At 32.5% G+C, this 14818-nt stretch overlaps 2 protein-coding genes across 3 annotated transcripts; both read right to left on the bottom strand.

Annotated features, from left to right (window-relative positions):
• Positions 1 to 2067: 2067 nt before the first annotated feature.
• On the bottom strand, positions 2068 to 4175 carry LOC144571623 (protein DMP7-like). Of its 2 annotated transcripts, XM_078320973.1 has the most exons (3): positions 3911 to 4175; positions 3132 to 3202; positions 2573 to 2710 (listed from the first exon to the last, which is right to left on the bottom strand). In XM_078320973.1, the coding sequence occupies exons 1-3, from the start codon at positions 4103 to 4105 to the stop codon at positions 2695 to 2697; spliced, it is 282 nt and encodes a 93-aa protein (XP_078177099.1). In that variant the 5' UTR covers positions 4106 to 4175; the 3' UTR covers positions 2573 to 2694. The 2 variants fall into 2 exon arrangements, with proteins under 2 accessions (XP_078177098.1, XP_078177099.1); XM_078320972.1 differs by lacking the exon at positions 3132 to 3202 and having other exon boundaries at positions 2068 to 2710.
• Positions 4176 to 8436: 4261 nt separating this feature from the next.
• Positions 8437 to 9312, bottom strand: LOC144571734 (protein DMP6-like). The gene is made up of 2 exons (XM_078321105.1): positions 8904 to 9312; positions 8437 to 8785 (listed from the first exon to the last, which is right to left on the bottom strand). Exons 1-2 carry the CDS (start codon positions 9309 to 9311, stop codon positions 8474 to 8476), a joined length of 720 nt encoding a protein of 239 aa, XP_078177231.1. The 5' UTR covers position 9312; the 3' UTR covers positions 8437 to 8473.
• Positions 9313 to 14818: the final 5506 nt, after the last annotated feature.

Here is a 14818-nt window from a genome sequence, read left to right as displayed (position 1 = left end):
TGCAACACACTCTGAAGTGTTCACTCTTTGAATCTCCATATATATTTTTAGGTTAATCTGAAAATTAGTACGTAATATATATATACCTGTTTTGAATTATGTAGAGGAGCTTATGAATTAATCTAAAAAAATTGTCAATCTATCTCTATATATACTACATCCCCTTCCCTCATTTACCCTCTCCTTCCTCTCTTTTCTCTTGTTGAGTCCCACAGATCAATTCTCCTCTCGTAAAAGAGCAACGGTACCAGGTGAGAGTCTCATGTCTCCTCTCTGAGTTTCACTTACTCTCTCTCATTGATTTCTTTCATTATAGTTTAATTAGCTTCTGTTTAGTACGAATTAAATTAGCCACCAGTAAACCTCTGATTTTCAGTTGTGTGCTTGAGCTTCTCTTTGTCTGTATCTATCTGCACTTAGGTATTACCTTTGTCATAAAATAAACAAATTATATGTATCGATTATGGACCAAATTTTTTTATGACATAAGAAAACAAACAAATTATAGCATTAAAATAAAATAAAAAAACACTATGAATTTGAGAGAATTTCAGAAATATTCAGACCGCAAAGTCAATTTACGACTTCAATTAATAGAGCTCACACACACAATCTGCGGCCCCAACTTTTTTTTTTTGTGGTCCGTACAATAATTACAACCTGAGTTTTACTCTCTTTCTTTTTTGGCTTGGAATTCGCATCCTCTGAGATATCAAAAATAAAGGCCGGACCAACAAAAGCTTTTTGGAATTCGCGACCTCTCAGATATCTCAAAGTTGCCGCAGATTGTCTTTGCAGATTTTAATATTTGAGTCCGTAGATTGATTCTGCAGTCTGAATAATTTTGAAATTCCCTGAAATAAGAGTGTTCTTTTATATTTTTTTATGCTATAAATAAAAATTTTGGGATTATGTAACAGTGAACACTGAAGTACGGTGGTCCGAAATAGAGATGTTTACAATACGAGCAGCTAATTTTCAAGTTAATTGACTCGTGAATACGTATAAATAAATTGTTCGACGACATTTAATTTAATATATTTTATAGCGTATAGAATACGACCGTATACTACCTATGCTCTGTACCCTTGGGATTTCAGATAATGCAGAATAAATCTGGACCGTCCAATCCATGTTGGCACTGATATTAAAAAGATCTTGTGCATTTTATTTTGAATCAAGGCAAAGTACCAATCAATTAAGATAAAACTTTCTCAGTCGTTGCTGGCTTTGAATCAAATAAGAACTTGAGATGAGAATTTAAAGTTAATACAACAATTAATAAACAAAAATATTAAGCAAAGCTCTCAATGAAGCAAGAAATGAACTCAAGACAACATTAGTATTCAGCTTATTCAATTAGGTATCAACACACCAAAAAAAAAAAAATGTATACTCATAATAAGTTCACCACTCATTGTGTGCTGCACTTATTGATTTAAGTATATTTGTTTTTTGTGGTGCTGTATTTATTTCATTTGAAGTGTGTTTGCCTCTTGTGATGCATACTTTCATAAAGTACATAATAAATTATAAGTTCAGATTTAGTGTCCTCCATTATCTCGCAAATAATTCAAATGATTCGTAAAATTCGGGAAAAATTCGTAAATTTGATGAATTATTTGGGTTTAATTCGGTCAACCGAATAATTCGGCGTTCAGTTCGGCATCACCAAAAAAAGAATTATTCAAGTTTAATTCGCGAAAAATTCGTGAATCTTGTGACTATGCTTTGAAGTGCATATTCCTATTGAATTCTATTAGGAAGCTTATTAAACGTAAATGCATTGATATAATGCACGTGGTGAAAATGCTCATTGTTTTTCACTTTACAGTTTACACTTTAGCAACCAGAATCCATAGGTATGTGAAGTTTAGTTTATTACAAAGTTCTATAAGTAATTGAATGAAAATAAATGTCGCGAAGATAAATAATTACCATTTTCTTTCTAATTTACAGGAAATTTCATTCAACTATTTGAACAAAAAAAATTGTTTGCTATAGTCAAATAACTGTCCTTGATACAAATAAAAAAAAGGGATTTCAATCTTATCTTCTTAGTAATTTTTTTTGCAATCACTAAAACAATATACATCTAACAGAAAAATAAAAAAAATAGTTATTATATCTTTTCTATTGTGATCACAACCACACAATATATCTTTCTTTTTTCTTTTTTTTCTTTTTTTCCTTTTTTACAACTAAACATTTAACATAGACATTGGCCAGAATATTTGTGAAAACACTACTCGTTCATCTCCATTGCCAAACCTCCAACAGGAAAACCAATCCCATGCCATGTACTTGGATAGAGAACAAACAGGATGGATCCAAGAATTCCTATTAAAATCGGAGCAACCGCAATGATCTGTACTGCTTGCCAATCTGTTATACCCGAAAAGAGGCATTCATTTACCTCTTTATTGTATAGTACCACAGCCATGAAGATAATAAGAGAAGTGATTGCATGGAGGAAATCAGAAGCTCTAATCCGGTACTTGTTCTGGTCTGGAGGAGGCGGTGTTCTGTTGAAAACAAATATACCAGTAAAAGTTGCTATACCATAACGCAGCTTCCCTCTGCTGTCTCTGAAACTGTCTGTGAAGTTTAGCACCATGCATGAGATGACACAAATTACTATCAGACTTATGGTTTCAATGCGAGTGATGGCATGACAGTTGCCTCTGGCGGTCGTTATTGGGGAAACCACCTGATGATATTTGAAACATGTACAAGATCTGTTATCAAAGAGAAATCTAAACTAAGATAATGTGAATTGAAATGGATCGCTATTATGTAATGCTTTAAAGAAAATATAGTTGTGAGAAACAATCCACCATACAAGTTATGCGCAAAACAAAACCAAGAACCATGGCAAGCAAATATCACAATATATTTTCTTAAAAAAGGTATCATATAGACCAGGAAAAATGGTATACAAAACAATTATGTACACTGCAGATACACCTGTCCAAGTATCCTTATCAGAACTTCGACCCGGTGGGGTGGGGCTATATCATGAATTGAAACTTATCAGTGGTTTCCTTTTCTTAGGTACATCTCAGATAAAAGAGTCACTGAAGCACTATCAATTTTTAGAACACCATCATACAATGAAACAATATAGTCACTCTGGCAAACTGAAAGGAACTCTTGGAAGGCTCAGTTCGATCCTTGAGCCAACATGCAGTAACAGGTGGGCCTGTTATAGATAGAGCTTCATGTTCAATTTTTTCCCAATGTGCTCCAAAATAGATATGGCTAGTGGCTACTAGAATAACATATAATTACTAACAATCGCATGATGATCTTTCTGCATGTTTCAGTGTATATCTCTTTATTGTTTTTTGTGAAATAAGTAGCCTAATTACCTTTACGGCTTTACCTCTTTGCCCCTGGAAACCAGGTTGGACCACAGTTCCCAAAAATAGATTTAGCAATAAAAAAACAAATGGATCCATTTACCGTACTGGTTCCAGTCAATAAAGGAACCCGGTACCACCGGTACCAGTACAATCAAAACAAGAAAAATGCATGCTGGACCAACCAAAATAGATACACATAACACACTACAAATGAATCCCGTCGCATAGCAGAGACCATGGAATCGAAAAACCATTACAAACAGATTAAGTTGTATAAACAAATTACAAAATTACAAAGAAGACTCTTTATTCTCCTTGATTGCCACCATATTAAATGTCAATTTTTGTAATCATGTATCCACTGTTCATGCTAAACATTCATTAGCATCAAATTATGGCATTAGATGTGTCGTTATGCATCTGAGCCGTATGATCATAATCAAAATCATGATGTACTCTGAGCCGTTGATTTTGATCAGGTGGTATACCTACTGCCTACATAATATATACAAAACTATTAGGCCTAAAATCAGATCATTGCCTACCTGAAACACGAGTGTAGCCCCGGTCGGCAGATGTTTGGCGAGCACTGCGGCACCAGTTGCCCCCTCACTCACAGCTTTTTCCAATAGACTAGCGTCAGATTGTGCTCCGACAGTGCCATTGCCTTCCTCTCCACTATTACGAGGTAACAGGGGTTGTTGTGTCTCCTGACTTGATTCTTCATCTCTTGGTTCCATGATTGAAATTTGATAAAAGGAAAAGAGATGGATGGAGGTTGGTTGAAAGTTGAAACTGTATGTGGTATGTGTTAAGAGAATGTGATGAGTCAAAGAGAAAGCAAAATTGTGGTGACCACAATATAATGAGCTCATGGTGACCATGACACATTAACTAACTACGTAATTCTACTCTCCAGCTACGAGATGAAGACAATTCAGTATATTAATAGAGTATTAACAATACCCTTAACGGGTATACCCTATCCTACCCGCCCGTGCCCGCTGCCCGGGGTACCCGTGCCCGAGCCCGGGTATGGGTCGGGTACGCGGGTACGCGGGTAGGGGCAAAAACCGGACCGGACTCACATTTTTGGATCCATACCCGACCTTATCCGTACCTGACTATACCCGTACCTGACTATACCCGTACCCGAGTACCCGACTACCCTTACCCGATACCCGAGTACTGTTCACTTTAATTCAAAATTCAAAAAACCGGTTCCCTCCCACCCGCCCACCCGGTGCCATCCCATCCGGACCCGACCCATACCCGGAAAAAAAAACAGCAAAAAAAAAAAAAAAAACCCGTACCCGCCTACCTGTACCCGTACCCGCCCTACCTGTACCCGTACCCGCCCTACCCGTCAAGGGTACGGGTATAGGACGGGTAGGGTATGGTTTTTAAAAAATATACCCGACCATACCCGTACCCGAATACCCTTGTACCCGTCCTACCCGTACCCGAGACGAACCCGTACCCGTCCCGGGTATACCCGGGGTACCCGTACCCGCCCGACCATTAATACCCTAAGTATATATAAATACAATGTGCTTAGTCCTGGTATAATGAAGTAAATAATAAAATGAGCTTATTTTAACAACTTAACAAAAATATTTCAAATTAGCTAAAAAAAGATTGACAATTAAAAATCAAATTGATAGATATGCTATTTTTTTTTAACATCTTAAAATTTAAACTGTAAATCACTTGATATAGGATGAAACATATATTAAATTTTCATAATTTTTATAACATAAATATGCATTATGAAAATCATATATAATATAAAATTTCAGATTCAAATTTTAATTTTGAAATTGTCAACATTATGTTTTTCAGTGATCCCACATTCCCGATCAGTGCTTTTAAATGCGGCCGCATGGACCGCATATGCCTATGCAGTCGATAGCCATGCTCAGAACATCATGCAAACTCTTTCATGTGGTTTTGAATAAGCAGTCGCATATGCAATCCGCATATGTGGATGTGCGGCTCATGGAACCCAAATTCAATATACGTTATGCGGATCCAACCTAAAATTATAATTGCTTCTTGTATATATATATAGTTTAGTATAAAGTCAAGCGGTCAAAAAACGTTTTAAAAATGAATGCATCAAAATTAATTTATTAAACTTCTAATTTTGACCGCTTAACTTTATACTAAATTAATTCGAATGTTTAAAATTTTCATATGTAGAGACATCACTCGTAAGATAGGCAGGTCTCAACGGTTCAGATTCGTAATTTAAAGCTAATTTGATGAGTTTTAGACTTGAGTTCACCAAGGAACTTGGTGAACTTAAGAACACCCTAGTTCTACTCTATCTCTCTCTCTATATATATATATATATAGAGAGAGAGAGAGGGGTTGGCTACTCTACTTACATAAGCATATGAGAGTATATACTTATAAGTCATCTTTTTGTTTTCAAAATCAAAAAGTCGATCTGAATCGTTAGATGTGATCTCTATATTGAAATGTGCTTGGAGACCAAATTTTATATTTTTCTAAATTTTTTTACTAATTATTAAGCCACTTTGAAAATCGCTGATCCAACGGTGACTTCTGATTTTACTGTTTTGTTAAGTCACCGTTGAATCAGCGATTTTCAAAGTGGCTTAATAAATAGTAAAAAAATTCAGAAAATTATAAAATTTGGTCTCCAAGCACATTTTAATATAGAGATTACATCTAACGGTTCAAATCAACTTTTTGGATTTTGAAAACGAAAAAATGACTTATAAGCATATACCCTCATATGCTTATGTAAGTAGAGTAACCAATTTAGAATATATCCACGTATATAATTGTTGCATACAAAATTTGTTAGATTAATTTATGTAAAAATAAATTCAAATGTACGCATGTGAATATATATATATATATATATATATATATATATATATATATATATATATATATATGAATTCTCATTTTAAAATCTTTATATATAAGTTTGTAATAAAATCTGCATATGCGGTATGCAGATCTTTCACATACATGAAAAAAAAAATGCATTTAAAAACATTCTTCCCACTTCAAAGAAATTGGGGACCAAAAGTCATTTAATAATACAAGACACGGACATTGTTTGACAAATCATAATAAAATAATAAAATAAGACTTATAATTAATTAGTTTTAGATAAGGCCTATAACCGTAAGATCGCTCCGTTAAAAAAACCATTAATAAAATCACAATCAATCGGCCATGTGAGTATTTTGTGTGTTATTTTATGAATGAATTTTATGTGAACCAGACGTCTTGTCTTATGACAGACAATTAATTAGTGGATTCTCTAAACGATCCAAAACATGATCATGTCTTTGTCATTAATAATTCACCATCAAAACATCCAAGCAACAAATAGAAACAGTTTTTTTCTTTCGATACAAGACTGAAAGTTGAAAAATGAAAAATTTGTTACCGATAATTTAGAAAATTGATATTTCCACGTAACTCCAAAATAGCCCCATTTGTAAAACTTGGTCCAATTTGAACCACCACCTTTCAGCTGGTATCTTCCTCAATTGGCATTGGGCCGGGCCTAATTGTTGGGTAAACATTTTAACAGAGCAGCTTTGCCTTCATGCAGCGAAAAAACCATATTCAGCGTTGTTTTGATTATATAGTCCGTGCGCTGCATGAAGGAAACACTGATCTGTTAAAATATTTACCTAATTGTTGTTTCTTTCTTCTGTACGCAAAATTTATAAGCAAAGAAAGCAACCAAGCAAAATTGGTAAACGAAAAAAGCAACCAAGTTCATTATTTAAGAGTATATTCTTTGCCACTAATTTACCCTACTGGATCTCTCTCTCTTTTTTCTTTTTTTTTTGAAAACTTGGTAGTAGCTACCAAAGTTTGTGAGGAGGAATTGAACTCTCGACCTTTGGGTATAACAACTCTAGGACATTTTTCTAACCAATTGTGCTACCTCTCCTTTCTCTCTCTCTCTCTCTTCTAACATGTAATATTCAGGGCAAATCCAGAATTTTCAGAAATGGGTCAGGAAAATAGAGAATCGGTTTAAATAACTAATCAGATTCAAATCTATTAGCTAATCCTAATTAATACTTTGGTTGACAAATTAACAAAAAAAAAAGATTAACTAAATTAAATTAGGGGTTTTTAAACTTTCCAGAGAGGTCAAAATTATTTTCAAAGGTGGACAAAATTCACAGGGTCAGTTGACCCGGCTCACTTGGGTCTGCCTCTAGTAATATCCAAATTTTTTTTAAAGTAGAACTAATTTTACTTATTTTAACATAACAAACACCATTGAGTTGATTATTATAAAAAACAGCTCCATCGATCCCTATAAATGATCAATGCAGATTCTTTAGAACAAAATTTTAATTCTTCCTCCACCAATCTCTATGATCGGTGGAACTTGCTTTTTATAAAAATTAAATCAATGGTGCTTGTTTTATTAGAATAATTAAAATTGATTATATTTTTAAAAAAATATGTAATATCCACGTCAATTGTGAAATACGTGATTACATGTGTCATTTGTTTTCTAGAAAGAAATTAAAATTATCCTTCCTGATTCAGAAAGAATTATCACTTTGTATCAGCACTCTGTCATTTGTATTTTCATTTGCTAGTTGTTACAAATATTAGCACATCAAGGAGTTGAGAGACAGAAGCAAATGACTTCTTATATTTCTCAAATTGGAAGCATCAACATTCAATTAGAACTAATTAAACACAAATAAAAGGGAACCAATAGCTCTCTACAAGCATATCCAATAGCATAACATCAATTTCTTTAATTAATACCAAGATAAGTCTTATTAAAATATAAGACAGAATCAACTTTATAAATTAAGTACAAACATACGCGGTTTATCCTGGCTGCGCAACCAATATTAAATTATAATAAAAAATTAAAATAGCTGTATCAATATATACAATTTATGAAATGTTTATGTTGTGACCCCCACTTTCTCCAATACAACAAATTAACAAATATTCAAAGAATAGTATACATCCATATTTTTTTTTATTCTTTTAAAATTGAGAAATTATATGCAAAAAAAAAAAAAAACAACTTTGAAACAACACATCAATTCAATGTGGTCCCCTTGTGTGCAAAATCAACTACTCAAGGCAGGGAAGCCAATTCCACGGCGGGTTGACGGAAATACGACGAACATTGAACTGCCAATGAGTCCCGTGGCAAGAGGCACAATGGTGAGAATTTCTCTAGTTTCAGATGACATTACCGGGTAAAAGCAGGACTCGATGTTATTGTCGAACAATGCAATTGATGCGAAAATCATAACTGAAATCACAGCATGAAGGAAGTCGATGAACTTAACACGATACTTCCTCGCTATTTCTGAATCCGGTGGCGGACTGCCATCAATTACCCATAATCCATTATATGTAGCTACAACATACCGCACCTGTAGACATTAATTGTGTTAGTTCATTTAGCAAAAAAAAAAAATGCAGATGCTAACATTTCTTTGGCAACAAAACCAATATAAAAGGAAAAATAAAATAATGATGAGCATAGCATACATTGTTGCCACTGTCGACGAAGCTGTCGGTGAAATTGAGAAAAAACACTGTCACCGAGCTTAAAATCACGAGCCACAAGGTTAAAGAACGGTTAACATCATCACAATCCCCTTGATTTGTGAAAACCGGACTCAGAATCTGAAATATAAGAACACAACCCGTCGGAAGATGCTTCGCTAAATCCGCAGTGCTCTTGAAAGCCTTTGCGAAGCCTGCCTCAACATTCGACATCGCATTGTTAAGTCCATTATTGTTGTTACCGTTGTTGCTGTTAGATAAGGGAATGATTGGGTTGTTGCTGTGATTGTTGTTGCTTGTAGATGGTACCTTGTTAGGTGTAGGATCCAAGAGAGGCCTCCTCTGATCATGTCTTTGCTGAGACTCCAAATCTCTTGTTGAGGTATCCATTTGATGGGTGTTTTTGAGAAGAAAAATGCGTGTGTGATTTTGAGGCTTTTATAGGAATTAGGAAAGGGGTGATTATTTGGCCTGTCGAATTGCTTGCAAGGAACTGTCACCGAGATATGGCGCATTGATTTCCCTTTAACTTACTTGCAGAGAGAGCTCTTTCTTTCTTTCTTTATTTATTTATATATTTTTTGAAGGAACTAAATGGTAAATACAACTGTTGTTTTTATATTTTTTTTTTCCTTCATTTTGACTAATTCATTTAATAAAGTATGGTTTGAAATTATATGCCGGTTAATTTAAATAACGAGCGAATCATGAGCCGTTATAAATATACCAGCAGTAAAATTGCTAAGTGCAAGATTTAAACAGGACTAAAGAATTGAGTTCAACAGTGAATATGAAAATAATAAATCGGACCTCAAACCCTTTTTTTGACAGTGGCTGTCAAACTTTTTTTCTTAATATATAGTTGTCATTTGTCAAATGGTGTTTTCTGTTGATTTTAACAGAGAAATAATAGAGACAACAGTTCTTCTATTTATAATTACATTTATAATTACAAAGGTTTAAAATAACCATTTGTACTTAATTATTTTCTAATGACGGTATACGTTACTGTTTTATTTCTTTCTATTTTTGTTATTCAATCTAAATACTTGGATTTTGAATTAATGCATGGTTGATGATGATGATTTTGAGATTGATTTTTAACATTTCCTCTTAAGCTAGAGTTGTAAATATCAAATAATCTTAACTTACTTGTGATGTTCTCGAATGATTTCGGATCTAATTTCTTAGTGAAGATATCGGCTAATTGATTATCACTTCGAACGAAGGGTGTCTCAATTTTTTTCGCTTGCACCTTTTTATCTAATGAAATGGCATCGACTTCTATGTATTTAGTTCGCTCATAAAATACGGGATTCAACGCAATGTGTCGTGTCGGCTTATTATCGCAATACATCTTCGTGAGTTGATCATATATGATACTCATATCTTTTAGTAATTGCTTGAGCTATGCTAGTTCACCTGCAGTTGATGTTATGGTCCGATACTTGGACATTTTGTTTCTTATTTTTTCATGTGACTAAATTTTTACCTATAAATGTGCAAAAAAATCGATAGTGATTTTTTTATCAATTAGCCACATATTTTAGAGTTGTTCTTCATCCAAATACATTTTCTGGGTTACCTTTCAGGTATCTTAGAATTTTATTTATTGTTTCTAGATGTGAAGTTTTAAGTGAGTGTAGAAATTTACTAATTTAGTTTACAAAAAATATATATATCCGATCATATAACAGTAAGATAAATTAATTTTTCTATAAATCTTTAAAATTAGTTTATGTCTTGTAATGTGAATTCTATTTACTATTTCTAAGTGTGAAATTTTAAAGGAATATCCGATCATATAACAATTAATAAGATAAATTAATTTTCCTATAAATTTTTAAAATTAGTTTGTCTTGTAATGCTTCACCATCCTCAATATTGTTCTTTTTGCATAGATTTTAGATACTGTTCAATATCTCGAGGAAGATACAACAATCCACTCCAATTTAGTTTACTATCTTTTAACAGATCAGATAGTGAACCTAAAAAATAACACAGGCCAAAATCAATTTAATGACGAAATATTTTAATTTCAAATTTTTATTAACATATATTAGGAGCTTAATTGTAAACTTTTTTATTAAGAGTTCTGATACATTTCAATATTTTTAGATACTATATTTTTAAGAGTTGAATCTGTGTTCCTCTGAAGATTAATTGTAAACTAATAACACGGTAACTTCAATAATCCAAACAATCAATTTGTCAATCCAACCAATTTGTGCAATCTGATTTAAAAAATTACATATTAAGAATTGTATAAGTTAGATACATAATTTATAATTATTCCGACAAATAAATTTATATATGGATATTATAAAGAGGAGGGTTTAAATGCCTCATTGTGCCTCATATTTTGTATTTCTGTTTTCAAAATTCAAATTATTGATCTGAACTACTCAACATGATATCCATATTAAAATATAGTTAAAGACCAAATTTTTATATTTTTAGGAACTATTGTACTATTTTTTTCAAAAAGGTACAAAATCTTTGTTTTTGGATGGTAAAAAATAGCAAAAATTTCCAAAAACAAATATTAAATTTGGTCTCCAAGTATATTTTAATATAGATATCATGTTGAACAGCTCAAATTAACAGTTTGAACTTTGAAATTGATATATAGGATATGAGACATGAAAGACATGAGACATTTGAACCCTTCTCTTAATTTTATAAAAGAAGTAAAATAAAAACCATAATTATTGTACATTATTTTTGTAAATAAAATGTATATTTATTATTACGGAGATAATACGTATCTTGTTAAAAAAAAAAAATTACCACTTTAATTGTTATATGTCATTATTAGTTTTTTTTTAATTTTTAGATTTTTTTTTTCATAACTTGTATTATTATAGCATTCTTTTTATCAATGAAATTTGCAATATCCGACAAATTCAAATTGTCTGATACAAAGCTTGAGTTGGATTGTTCTTCTATCATAATTGATTATTTACAAATCTATTATAATGAATAAGATTGACGATCTATACGAAATCTGACCAATCTGATTAATTAACATTCTAAAAGTTAATATAAAAGAAGGGGGAATTTCACGTATACCCCTCTAAAACTTCAAAATTACATATTTCCTCCTCTAAACATTAAAATTACGTATTTCCCCTCTAAACTTCAAAAACTCACAAATTTACACAAAGATCTTAATGCGATGCGCTCGGATTGGACAGTAGAGGAACCCTTCAGATTCAATTTTGAGTCTGATGGACTTTTATATGCTTTAAATAAAGGGTAAAATGGGTATTTAAAATTTTAGAATGAGTTTTAATATAAAAGATAATAATTAAAATGGGTAAATTTGTGAGTATTTAAAGTTTAGAGGGGATATGTAATTTCAAACTTTAGAGGAAAATACATAATTTTGAAGTTTTTGAGGGGTATACGTGAAATTCCCCCTAAAAAAACGCAAACTTATGAGAGTCTGAGACCATTCGGGATCTTAAAATTTATGAAAATCATAATCCAAGTTTATCTTCCCTGACTGGGTCCGGTCAAGATCAAACCCAACGCAACAAATTAATTAATTATCATTGCCTTGATGTAATATGCTTGCCCAAGTTAAATACTTGTATTATTTAAGAATCAAGGGGGTCGAACATATAATTAAGATTTAAGTCCGTTCAATCTTTTTAAAAAATTATGCAACAACTTGAAAGTATATATTGTCAAATTGAGCTGAAGCAAACTACGCACACTTATCATTGATTATTTCCTCTAGCGAAGAATTAATGTATCATAATTGGTTAATGTTTGACTGTTTAAGAACGGGGTGCAAATTTTAGTTTTATTAGGATTTTCTGCGGTTGTCTCGTTATACGGTAGCGTGTGACGAGAGAAAATTATTTCTCTGACGGGTTAATTTCATTTGATTTGCTTTTAGTTTAAACAAAGTGATCCCAATAAAATCGGAGGCAGAAAGTGGGCCCCAGTTTGGCTGGCTCTCCCCCTTGTTCTCTTAGGCTGTGCTCCTGAAGCAAGGGGGGAATCCTCATTAAATGGAAGGAAGGGAACTGATCAGAGGTGAGGCCGCCTTCGAACAGTATTTTTACACCTTATTTTGGTGTGACAAAAATCCTCAAAAATCAACGCTTCGTGACCTTCCTCTTCCCTCCAAACAGTAGGCTTTGACCCCCCCTTCCTCTTCCGTTCACCTCTTCTGGAGCAGGGGAAATTATCGGGCAGATTGTACTCTCCTCTACGCACAGTGTTTTTTCCTTCATCTCTCTCTGTGCCCCTCCACATACCTCTAATTGGAGCATGACTTTAGGATATGTTTGGTTACGAAGCTTTCAAAAATGAATATGTTTGATTGTGAAACAAGAATAGCTAGAATAGTTAAATCAAAAATAGCTATTGTTTGTCTTATTAGAATAGTCAAATCTCAAAACATTTAGGTATAGTCTATTATAATAAGACAAAAAGTTTGGATTCATTATTCTAGCTATTCTAATCCAACTAGACACTGTATAAGCTATTCCGAATATCTTAACTCTAAGCCTATTCTCAATCCAACAATATTCTACAAACTTGGCTTAAAAGTTTTTTTTTTTTTTTTCCAGTGACGAACTTGGCATAAAGTTGAAGAATAGGGTATATATTCGGCATAAAATTTGTTACTATTTGTGCGGTGATCAGCATAGTTAACTCAAAATTAATTATTTTGGATTATCTTTACTCCTCCATTCCCTTCTTTTCTGGTAGCACAAATTTGAGGATATTAGCAGTTCTCATTATGTACACGAAAGCTACAGAGTAACATCCCGGATCTTTTGTTCGTGACGTGTTGTCGACAATATTCGTCGACTTTATTCTATTTGGATCAAACTTCATATCTACTATGCCTATCCATTATCCAACCAAACCGACCCATTTACTAAGGTTGCTGTACAGTACATAAGATAAGAAGCCCCTTCTATTGGATCGGATTTAAATCTTAATCTAAGTAACATGGACCGTATCCTCTGCGTTACCTCATATCTTAGATTTAGATTTCGATTGTAATTAATGCTCTGAGTGTCTTTGATATTTGCACTAATACAAATTGAATGGTTCGAATTTGTTTTACATAAACTTTAAATTTTAAATTACTACAAACGATATGAATTTTTTAATTTGTGTGTGAGATGTGTGCACCTTTACCTAGTGCATGTACATCTCTCTCTTTTTTCCTTTTTTTTAAACACTTAACAGTGGTTACATCTCAGTAGGAATTATTTTGAATGACAAAATTTATCAAATTCGCAATTTTTATTTTTTTAGGGTTGAATTCGTATTTTGACAATTTTCAGTGGATCTACCCTGAAACATGATATTTGCCTATTGATTTTTTTTTAGAAAAATAACAAATTAATAATGTTTTGGTTTTTTATATATTTGATAACTATGTCCAAAACAAAACACATACGTTCCCAAAAAGAGGGAAAAAAAAGTACACTTATCACATATTTCAAACATCTATAAATCAAATTAAAAAAAAACATATATTAAAAGAGTTGCATTTAATTAGTTTCTTTGGTTCTTAGCTTTTGAAGCATTAAAGCAGGTGTATTACTTCCTCTAAAAGAAAAGACAATTTAAAGCATTTTTTTTTTCTTTATGCAAAATGTATATCAAAGGGTTCCATTGCACTCCTAAATAAGCAACAACAAATTAATTAAACATGTCTTTTTTTTCAATGGTGCATAGAGTATATATAGTCTACAAGCAACTTAATTAATTCATTGGGTGACGATGTTTTTTATCATTTTAAGAAGACCAAATAATTAGTTTGGACAATTAATTAAAAAGATAATCATAAATTCAATAATCTAAAACTAGATATGTGATCACCACATCCATCAATATTATGCACAAAAACAAACAATTTTGTT

This window comes from Carex rostrata, chromosome 19 (assembly GCF_964058835.1).
Source record: "Carex rostrata chromosome 19, lpCarRost1.2, whole genome shotgun sequence".
In the NCBI taxonomy this organism is placed as follows: domain Eukaryota; kingdom Viridiplantae; phylum Streptophyta; class Magnoliopsida; order Poales; family Cyperaceae; genus Carex; species Carex rostrata.
Note: the sequence above shows the minus strand (reverse complement) of the source record. Positions and strands in the feature narration are given on the sequence as shown.

Coding starts and splice junctions, on each gene's coding strand:
- LOC144571623 (XM_078320972.1), bottom strand. CDS start 4,105: ATGGAACCAAGAGATGAAGAATCAAGTCAGGAGACACAACAACCCCTG. Junction 2,711..3,910: donor GGGCTACACTCGTGTTTCAG/GTAGGCAATGAT, acceptor AAATATCATCAG/GTGGTTTCCCCAATAACGAC.
- LOC144571734 (XM_078321105.1), bottom strand. CDS start 9,311: ATGGATACCTCAACAAGAGATTTGGAGTCTCAGCAAAGACATGATCAG. Junction 8,786..8,903: donor TCGTCGACAGTGGCAACAAT/GTATGCTATGCT, acceptor TAATGTCTACAG/GTGCGGTATGTTGTAGCTAC.